The 10,299-nt window shown below is 36.9% G+C and overlaps 1 protein-coding gene across 1 annotated transcript; it reads left to right on the forward strand.

Moving 5' to 3' along the window:
• Nucleotides 1-2,110: 2,110 nt before the first annotated feature.
• Nucleotides 2,111-9,748, forward strand: cxcl12a (chemokine (C-X-C motif) ligand 12a (stromal cell-derived factor 1)). The gene is made up of 4 exons (XM_077581958.1): nt 2,111-2,261; nt 4,867-4,984; nt 7,219-7,302; nt 8,596-9,748. The coding sequence occupies exons 1-4, from the start codon at nt 2,195-2,197 to the stop codon at nt 8,621-8,623; spliced, it is 297 nt and encodes a 98-aa protein (XP_077438084.1). The 5' UTR covers nt 2,111-2,194; the 3' UTR covers nt 8,624-9,748.
• Nucleotides 9,749-10,299: the final 551 nt, after the last annotated feature.

A 10,299-nucleotide genomic window follows, 5' to 3' on the forward strand; every position in this document is an offset into this window, starting at 1 on the left:
GCATCTGCAACCTGTTAAACACTCTAATGATACTGGCAGCCGCAACACACACACACACACGCACACACACACAGACAGACTTTTTTATCTGAAGTGTTCAGCAGGCTGTGTCGAAGAAATTGTTTAGAGATTCCCTCAAACAGAGAGTAGCTGTGCTCCCTTATGCATACAATCTGGGGGTTCGTGTTTGCGTTGCAGCACGGGTGTTTTTTCTTCATCCCTCTTGTCTATTTTTCGAGACAGTTGCGCAATGTAACCGAACACTTCACCTTCATGTGAATCGGTTCCAGTTACACGGTTAACTTTAAATTAATTTGGCCTAATGAAGACCCAGAGACAAGACAAACCATGACTAAAAACAAACTTGCGCGTCAAAATGTCTCCTGTTTTTTCTCAACATACATGTTGGAAACATGCACTGCAAAAACTAAAATCTTAAGTAAGATATATTTTCATAAATTTAACCTAAATCTACTTATTTTTATTTGACATGTTATTTTTACTTAAAATGAAATTGTCAGGCAAGATCATTGTGCTTATTTTAAGATACTTATTACTTAATTATCTTATTTGATCAAGCAGTCTTGGCATTAAGTGTTAACAGCCAGTTTGAAGTAATGTGAAGATTAAAACAAGCATTTCCCACATTTTAAGATGACAACTAACCAACATCAAAGGCCTTGAACTGGGGTTTTATGAGTTTTCTTATTTTAAGATTTTGCATAATCTAGTAATAAGATCAATGGGAAAAAATAAGATAAATGGAAAAAAATACAAGTATGAAAACAGACGAGTGCAATATGGTTCATTTCGTTATATTTACTAAGCTCCTTTTTCCCTCTTCCAGTACCAGCTCAGTGGTCTAGTGGTAGAGTGCCTACCCTCGGACTTGAAGGTTGTGGGTTCAATTATTGGCTAGAACATGACCTGTTACCTCCCTACTTGACACTCAGGCTAAGTTATTCATGTGTAAAAATATAAATACTCATGTATTTTAAGAAAATAGTTCTTTATTACAGCTTGAAAAAAGTCGACATTACTTGTTTTTAGTCTGAAAATACTATTTTCAAGACCGCAGTGGTTGATATGGGCCTAGTATTATTTTCTTATTTTTCAAAATCTTACAGGTAAATTTAAGTAAAATGTTCTTGTTCTGTTGGCTGATAATTTAGCTTATTTGAAGTAATCATTTTCTTATTTTACTTTTTTTTTTCTTAAATTTTCTACACTCCTTTTTGCGGTGTGTTGTGTTCACCTTTCAGCCTAAAAAGCTTTGTATTTAGCAGAATGCATATCAGTGTTGATGACTTTTATATCATATTTATGACTCATTCTCATATAATTTTCCTCAATAAATTATGGTTTCATGTAATCTCTTTTAGCTTTTAGTATTTCATTTTTTCATAATAAATAATTATTTTATTATGGATTACAATTTGTTCCTCGGAAATTACTTTTTGACCTCTAATATTATGACTCGACTCAGTTTGTAAAGTGCTGACATAGTTTACGTGATAGGACTTTATCATTATAGTAGCAATACAGGACATCGTTCTTGTAGGGATATCGTTGTCTTTAAAAGTGTGTTTTTTTCTTCATAATCACATTTGCTCTAAAATGTTTCTAATTTATTCCCCTAAAATTATGACATTTGTAATGGATCATCCATCTATTTTCTGTGATGCTTGTCACCAGGATTGATTGTTGGAGAGAGCTGGAGTCTATCCTGGCTGACTTTGGGTGAAAAACGGGGTACACCATGGACTGGGCACTGTACCAAAATACGTCAAGTGTGTAAAGTTAGCGTGTGTATAGCACGCGGCTACCGGAAATATCCTTATCTACTACCAAAATAAGAAAAAGAGTAACTAATTGCCATGCCTGTAAACATGTATGTTGTTGTCATATATGTCTGTTAGAAATTTGCGTTTTACACTCCCTCAATAAAATGGCGTCCACTGCCAAGTAACGTCTTGAGTGGCTTGAGTTCGATTTTATTCAGACGACTCAACCGGAAATGCATTCTCTCTCTCTCTCTCTCTCTCTCTCTCTCTCTCTCTCTCTCTCTCTCTCTCTCTGGAAGCGAAACTCCAGACTGATGCGCAATTTAACTGCACGCAGCTGCCGCCTGATCCTTCACAACTCCTCTGGATTTACTCTGACCAGGACCAAGTACCGGTGACAGTGATCCACGATGGACGTGAAGTTACTCGCAGTCGTGGCTGCGCTCACACTGCTGGCAAATGTGTCCGTTTCGCAAGGTATGAATGCAATTTGCACTGTTTATGGTTCATTTATTGCTCAAATGTGTGTGCATGTATAAGTGTGATTTTCACGGACACTTTTTAAAGGTAATATACGTGTAAAAATTGATTTTGATTCAAATTTCAGTTCGGTAGAAACGTTAGAATTGTGCATTAAGTGATAACAAATTTCCAAGAAAAGCAGCACAAAGTACAATAATGTTTAGTAGCATTGCATTAGTTGACTTAAAGCATGTTTGGCTTTCTTGAGTTCTCTCTCTCTTGTTTTTTTTTTTTTTTGTCGTGCGTAAATTGCCAGGAGGTTTACGCGCCTCTGTGTGTGGTTCATGACTGTGGAAAGTTCCCTGGCGCTATGCAGATCAACGTGTTTATTTGTTTTTCCACGTTGTTTACGCTTTAATTAGTCCCAAATGAGCCAGAATTATAGAAACGGCATCAGCTAGTCTGCATGGCGACATCAGAAATCTGCGCGGTCTTTCACGTGCAAATGTGGGATCAGGTGTAAAAATAATTAGCATGGGGCGTTATCTCCACCCTCAAGTACCCTCTCCACATCTGTGTTTTTTTCAGCGTGTAATATGTCGCTTTTTTTGCCCGTTTTAATGACAAAATGTCTTAAACACGTTGGTTCTGGTTTCCTGAAGAGATCCTCGTTTATTTTTCGTCATGAATCAACCGTGACCACAGTTTGCACAAGAGGTTTGAGCTGTATAACCATACATCCATCATGGAACCACCACTCAGACTTTCTATTCATAAAGGCTTGATTTTGCATTTGTGTGCCTTATAAACTATTTACGCTTTATAGTCAATATGTTTAAATGCAATTGATTGCATGCAAATACTGCTCATTTGGGTCTAGTAAAGATTTTATATGATATTATATCACACGATATCATGAGTAATATGCATCATATTGGAGGCAGGCTGTTACAAAGGTAATCTGGGATTGGCTCCAACCCCTGAGAGAGCGCACAGGATATGCAAAAAATTGATTTATTGCCATCTAATATTTTCTAGTGTAATGGGGCTTTATTGCTATGCCTCTAGGATAAATTGGATTCATAATTGTTTGTCTGCTGCAAAACTGTTCATTATTATTATTATCCATCCATTCATTTTCTTAACCGCTTGTCCTCACAAGCGTCACGGGGGGCACTGGAGCCTAGCCCAGACGACTTCGGGCAGTAGGTGGGGTACACCCTGAACTGGTTAACAGCCAATCTCATTATTATTATTATTATTATTATTATTATTGTTGTTGTTTTATTTAACACATTCTAGCAGATTCATTTGATAAAATGTTTGAAATATTTTGTCAATGATTTGGAGATACAGTATGAAAGTGCATTTGGTTTCCAATGAATTCAAATTTCATCCTATACTCTAAATTTATTCTCATACAATTATGACTTTTCTTTTTCCTTAAAAAATATACAATTTTTCTTATAATATTGTGGCTTTTATTAGTAATTTTTTTACTTGATGTCCAATTTGATGTGCCATGGGCAGCTCATCTACAACTGCTATTCACATTTGGCATGTTTAGAAAAGTTTTGGCAATATCAGCACAGACCAAAATGAATAATAACTGTGATGCCCGTTTGCGTTATTGTCAATAGATTTAGAACACATAAGGCTGCTGTATTCTGTAATCCGGCCCACTGAGAATTTGCATTATCAAAAGTCCTGCAATATTTATTGCATATTTTAGCAGTGTTTTTTTTCTTTAAGTTGTTTGTAAATATATGTTTAACGTTTCATTTTTTGTCCTTTTATTAATTGAATAATTGGTAAATTTATTTATTGTAAAAATAAAAATTAAAATTAAATTTAACATGGACATTTAACAAATCGTATTGAGTTAGTAAATAATTATAATTAAATGGATTATATAAAGTCAAATTTTAAAAATAAGAATGAAGGATCTTGTTATTAAAACAAACTGCCAGTCATTAAATTTGCTTTACTTTGCTGCAGGCAGTTTGCACTCAGTGACAGAATACATGTGAGAGTAAATGGTTGTCTGTCTCTGTTTGTGCCCTGAGATTGACTAGCGACCAATGGTATAGTAGTATGGTGTAGTCCGCCTTTTGGAATATAATCCAGTATATGTGGTTTGGAAAATGTATAGAAAGAACATGAACTACTTCCATACACATCATTTTCTTGTACTTGATCTATGAAGAGCCTGGCACATCTGTCCAAAGCGCAAAACTTTTCCTAGCCCTGATTTAGAGGTTGATGAAATGTTATGAATCAATTTGTCAACTAGGTAAAACAATACACTGCAGTTGTTCTATGTATAGTCTATCGTCCAGAGAGACATTGAATTTATTTTCTTTAACAGTGATTCAATTATATGGTGGAATTCATGAGAAAATCCAAGAGATGTCCAGTGGGACACATTGTGGTTCCTACCACCAGCCAGTTGCACTTGATCTTATATTTTAAGTCGAATTGTATCGATTTCATGGGAAACACTTGCTAAACGTCAGTGGTTACAGTGTGGTCCACTGTTTAAATATATAAATTTTATTATGATGTCTGTGGGAATATATTTCAACAGACATTCATACTTGTTCTTTTTTGTTCTCTACAGCCAAGCCCATCAGTCTAGTGGAGAGATGCTACTGTCGTTCAACAGTCAACAGCCTCCCTAGGGGATACATACGAGAGCTCCGCTTCATCCATACGCCCAACTGCCCCTTCCAAGTCATGTGAGTGTTTTTTTTTTTTATCCCTACAGTGACTTATATGTATTAAAGGTTTTATACCCTGCTCTTAAAAAGTTTTAATAGGGTTCCTCCTTGTTGAACATTTCTCACCATCAATCTTGAGGAGGTGACAGAGCGGAGAAAAGAGTTGGGCATGCATGTGTGTGCACACGCCCCTCTGTCACTCGCGCTTTTACACATGGGCAGACCGAGCCCACCGAGGCATGCGGGAGGAAGTGTCAGTCAGCTGGAACGTGGCCGCACAACTTTTGGTTTTCTAATGCCGTCCTTAGAATCAAAGATTAGCATTCTAAATATTCGGCACATTTTATAGGTGATTTATTAGCATTGAACAGATAAACATGGGGGTTAATGCTACTTTCACATGTGATGGAAGTCAAGAAAAAAAATTTACCAAACAGAAAAAAAGAAAAACTATTAAATTTATTTCTCCTGCTTTATCGCTGTTCATCGTTTGTGCCCTCCCTATAGCAGAATCAGGCCACTAAAAAAAACAGAACACAGACAGAATATCGGGATCAGAACAGTAAAACAAACACAATGAACACTCACTCAGGAACTGCTGTTTGCTACGGCTTACAGACTCGCTGACAACAGGGCACATTTTTAACACACAGAAACTATAAAATCTACAGGATTTTTTTTTTTTTTTTACATACATAGATTTTATTTTTACTATTTGTTTCCGTGTGTTTGATGTGTTTTAATGAGTTTAAGTGTGTTTGGATTTTTGTGAAAAATAAACCTAGTCGTAACGGAATAAGAATAATTATAACATTTATGAAATAATGAAAAAGGTAAGATACAAGAATATGGAAGATATGAATTATAAAAACTCAAGCGAACATGCAAATGGCTCTTGCACTATGCACACAACCATATCGCTATGAGTCTTCTCCCCAAACCAGAAGTGTATCGCAATACCAAGACTGACCTGAAAGAGGCAGTATAGCGCAACAGGGCATCCAGACTGCCACAAAATACAAATAAGGCAAAAGAGTGGTAGAAGAAGAAATAAAAGACTACAAAAACCACTGATCTGAATATATGACTGGATAGCCGATAGGCCAAGACTTTTGAAGCCGCGAGGCCGCCATATTGCTCCTCCCAAAAAACGTTTCTCAGCATACGATCCTATACATTAACAGCATCGATATTGGAGAACATTTGAGACAGTACTGAGTAGAAACAGCATGCTTTATGATGTTTTAAATTTGTTAATCATAAACAAGAGGACTTCAGACATTTTACAACTTGCCTTAAATACATGTATAAATTATATGCTTAATGATGTTTACAGGAAGAAAACTTTTTTTATTAAAGTAATAAATAAGTACTGTAAGTCAACAAACGATACCTCTGCCAAATCTAATATTGGGGTCTAAGGAACTAAGCGATAAAAGAAAAAGGGGGTCTTCAGAGCAGCACATAGCATCTCCTTTTTTTGTATTTTTATTTTATTTTATTTTTTTTAAATCATATTATTATTTTTTACTTGTTAAAAAATAGTGACTACCCCGTCACAAACCACCCATCCCACCCCCGGGCCTAAACTAACTGTCTACGAGCTGTATATGTCTAATCTGTACCTATTTCGTATAGTTTATACAGTTGTCTGCTTGTGAGATGGGAGGAGCAAGTTGGCCGCCCTATCGCTTCAATGGCTTGCACGGGCATGTATGGACTATCGGCTATCCAGTCATATATTCAGATCAGGGACAAAAACTGTTAGCTTAGCTGGTGGCTACATTGCGGTTGGTGATTTTTAAAGTGTTGAAGGATTCTTGAGGCACACAGACAATAAACTCAACCATTTTGTCCTCTAATGGTGTCTGGCAACAGTGTATGCTTCGGATTGCTTCCTTATTAGCTCTTGCTTCTTTCTTTGAACACACACACACAAATGGATTTGCAATCTAAATATTGACGATAACCTTTGTCCCCACGGTCCCAGATCATCGCCCAGGATAATCTTTTAGAGACATACAAAAATCTTTGCTTACTTGGACCATAAGCAAAGGGAAATACTAAAATTTGGCTTGATTGTTAATTTGTTACATTTACAGTGACAGTATCGGGCCATTTCCCAAATAATGCATACCGGTATGTTTGAAGAAGGGTGTTATGCTAAACTAACACTAAGGTGATAATTTTCATTGTTTGATATCAATGCGTCACTTTCATCTCACACTGAGGGCTCCTTTTCTCGTAAATAGTGCCAAGCTGAAGTCAAACAAGGAGGTGTGTGTGAACCCCGAAATCCGATGGCTGCAGCAGTACCTGAAGAACGCCATCAACAAGTAAGTTGGCCTCCCCACGTGCTTTCATCTTATGTCAAACTTCTCCGTCTGCTTCTTCCTTTCAATTCGCTTCTCTCCACTATAGAGATTTAAAGTAAATAGGATTGGGATGCAAAAGAACAAATGCGCATACCAATCTACTGAATGGTCCGTTGTAAGATTAGCACCTTTTAACGGTCCCGTTTTCGTGGTGAACATGAAGTCAAAACATGCTAGTACATGACAACTGTCACCCACAAACGGAATTTGATCATTTCCAGTCACCTCAACATTTGGCAGGCACATCTGCATCCTTAAGTTACAATTAGTGTTTGGATCTTAACATCGCCCAAAAATTAATGTCACATGGTCTTCTTCTATATGTCACTTATATCAATGGACGGGAGAGTTAAAGGCTGCTTTGCTGTGCTCACAGTTGATGACTTTCAGAGTGCCTGCTGACAGATGGACAAAACGGGTGCAGTCTGTCTGTTTCAAAAGCTGCTTGAGCAGTTCAGGCTTGTGTGTGTCGCCGGTGAGGTGTGACCGCTCGTCAGCATAACAACACAGCTTGCGTAGAAAGTATGGCAGCACTCGTTTGCAATGGATCTGATGTTTCCAATTATGGTCCCGCAGGAGACTTTACAAGTTCTCTTGCTGTGATAATACATACATGCACACAATGGATTGTAATGTTGCACTTAAACAAGACAAAGATTTTCTCTATGCATCAATTTGAATAAGTTTGAAAAAAAGTATGATGTCACTGAACTCATTTTGTGTATACGTATACTCTTTGTCACATCACTGTAAGACAAATTAAAAAGTGCAAGACTGTAAAGAGTCAATTGATGAGAAGAGCAAAAATTGCCTTAAACTACGAGTGATGACCCGAAATAATGTGATATGTAGCAAACTTAATAGTCACTAAGGGTTGCCACTGTGGACAAATAATATGGAAAGCGGGACTGGTTGTTGGAGAAAGGCCAGTTTTTGCTCAAAAATAGTCCATCTATTATATAGTATCTTTACGGTGTAATAAGTTTCTCTTAAAGTTAGAAAAAAAACTGGTCCCCTTTATATGGCTATTGGAGGAGCTATAAACCCAGTCACGATTTAATACTTGTATTACATTAACTAGCTGTCTACGCTGTTTATTTAAAAAAAAACAAAAAACCTTATTATTGATTGAAACCGTGATGTGGAACTGTACTGCCTCATACTAAAAGGTATATTTCCTAATCTGAACATAAAGACCTTCATTGCTTTATGTCAACATTATGTTCATCTCTTCTTTCTCTTTTTGTCTTCCAGAATGAAAAAGTCCAAGAAGGTGAACTAAAGTTTTTACTAAGATTCTTCTGAGCCATCATTGAGGATATGGAGCAACATCACATACATATACTGTTTATATAAATTCATTATGTGCTGTATATGTTGCGTAGTCATCAAAATGATATGTTATGGAGCACTTATCAGAGCTGCCCTGCTGCAGTCTCTTGCATGGAATCATTGCATCATCATCACCACCACCATTGCCATCACTTAATAGATGTTATTTGTGGAAAGTGCAATTATATCTGTTTGCTCACCTAGCTATAATGTATAGACTTTTTTGTTCATTGACTTCATCAGTAAAGTGCTGTTGCGCCCCAAAACATAACCATAGGCGGTTCGGCAAAATGTACCTCCATATTTCAAGTTAATTGGCGCCTAGGAATTTCTATTGGTACCCCACAGACTTGAGTATAACATACAGGATTCTAGTAAAAGTCCCAATTATGATGTTTTTGTAATGGAATTAAGGACTCAAGCATTTCCTGAGCAACGCTGCGGTTGCCATAATGTGAGCCCCAACATGTCTAGTAACTCACTGAGAAGAAGTTCACATCTGGAGCCCCCATACAGGTTTAATGGAGAAGAAATGATCTGGTATCGTGAAGGTGTGTCTACTACAAACATAAAAAAAGAGAGAGACCCTTATTAATCTCATTTATCCCCCCCAAAATTATCAACTTGAACTGTATGTATTCTCATTTTTACAGCAGTTAGTTGTAACATAAATCACATTACCGGTAGTAATTATGAAAACAGTTGACGATAAAGCCATGCGTTCAACTGTCTTGCAGACACAATGCACTTTATATCTGGGCTCCTTTTTTTTTTTTTTTTTTTACATGCTCACATACTTTTTTCCAGTCTCTTTTTCTATGTTTATATTACACTATCTGTGTTCATTTTAACGAATGAATTCACTCACATGACTGTTTTTCAAATCTGGGAGATGCCAGCTGGTCGATCATTCGACACATCATATGTAAAAAATAATGTGATATAAATGTTTTATTTTTGTACTCTTTAATGCATTTAAATGAAGGGACTGTACTTTCACAACTGAGCCGTCCGGACAACATTTTATAGTCAAAATTGTATGCAGTTATTAAGTAATAAAAAAAAATAAATACATGGGGAAAAAAAACTACTTGGCTCGGTTTGTAATTTTTCATAGTAGGCTTAAAAGACTTGATGCTTACAAACCAGATGACCTGTGTGCTATCATGGAGTTGACAGCTGAGTGCTCTGCACTAAAAGATCACTGAGGGCGATGTAAAGCCTTTCATGTTGAAAATGTGTTTAGCTTAAAGTAACAGGACAATAAGCCTGCTTGTTCACAGAGAATTAACTAAACAAGCAGCCATTAGGAACACATTAGAGCTAAAAGGGATGAACTTTTAACTTCTCTTTGGTGGCATTATGTGAGGCGGAGCCTGGAGTTCATGTGTGTGGTGTGAGTGGTCTACTGAGTGAAACAATGGTTTGGGGGGGGGATATTCAGACGTTGCTGTCTGCGGACCATTTGACCATTACTTTGATATGCACAAGAAGCAGAGGTGGCAAATCCAAGTCCAGAAAGTCAAAACCCTGCCACCACAGGTGCTTCTAATCAGCTGTCAGGTAAATGAACTCATTGCCAAAAGTGGCCAAAGCCAAACTGTCTCAAGGTTTTTACTTTCTGGA

This window comes from Vanacampus margaritifer, chromosome 12, assembly GCF_051991255.1.
Source record: "Vanacampus margaritifer isolate UIUO_Vmar chromosome 12, RoL_Vmar_1.0, whole genome shotgun sequence".
NCBI lineage: Eukaryota > Metazoa > Chordata > Actinopteri > Syngnathiformes > Syngnathidae > Vanacampus > Vanacampus margaritifer.

What these genes read in the sequence shown, in the direction of transcription:
- cxcl12a (XM_077581958.1), top strand. Translation starts at nt 2,195, where the DNA reads ATGGACGTGAAGTTACTCGCAGTCGTGGCTGCGCTCACACTGCTGGCA. An exon ending in AAATGTGTCCGTTTCGCAAG is followed by an intron (nt 2,262 to 4,866) that starts GTATGAATGCAA and finishes TGTTCTCTACAG; the next exon opens with CCAAGCCCATCAGTCTAGTG. An exon ending in CTGAAGAACGCCATCAACAA is followed by an intron (nt 7,303 to 8,595) that starts GTAAGTTGGCCT and finishes TTTGTCTTCCAG; the next exon opens with AATGAAAAAGTCCAAGAAGG.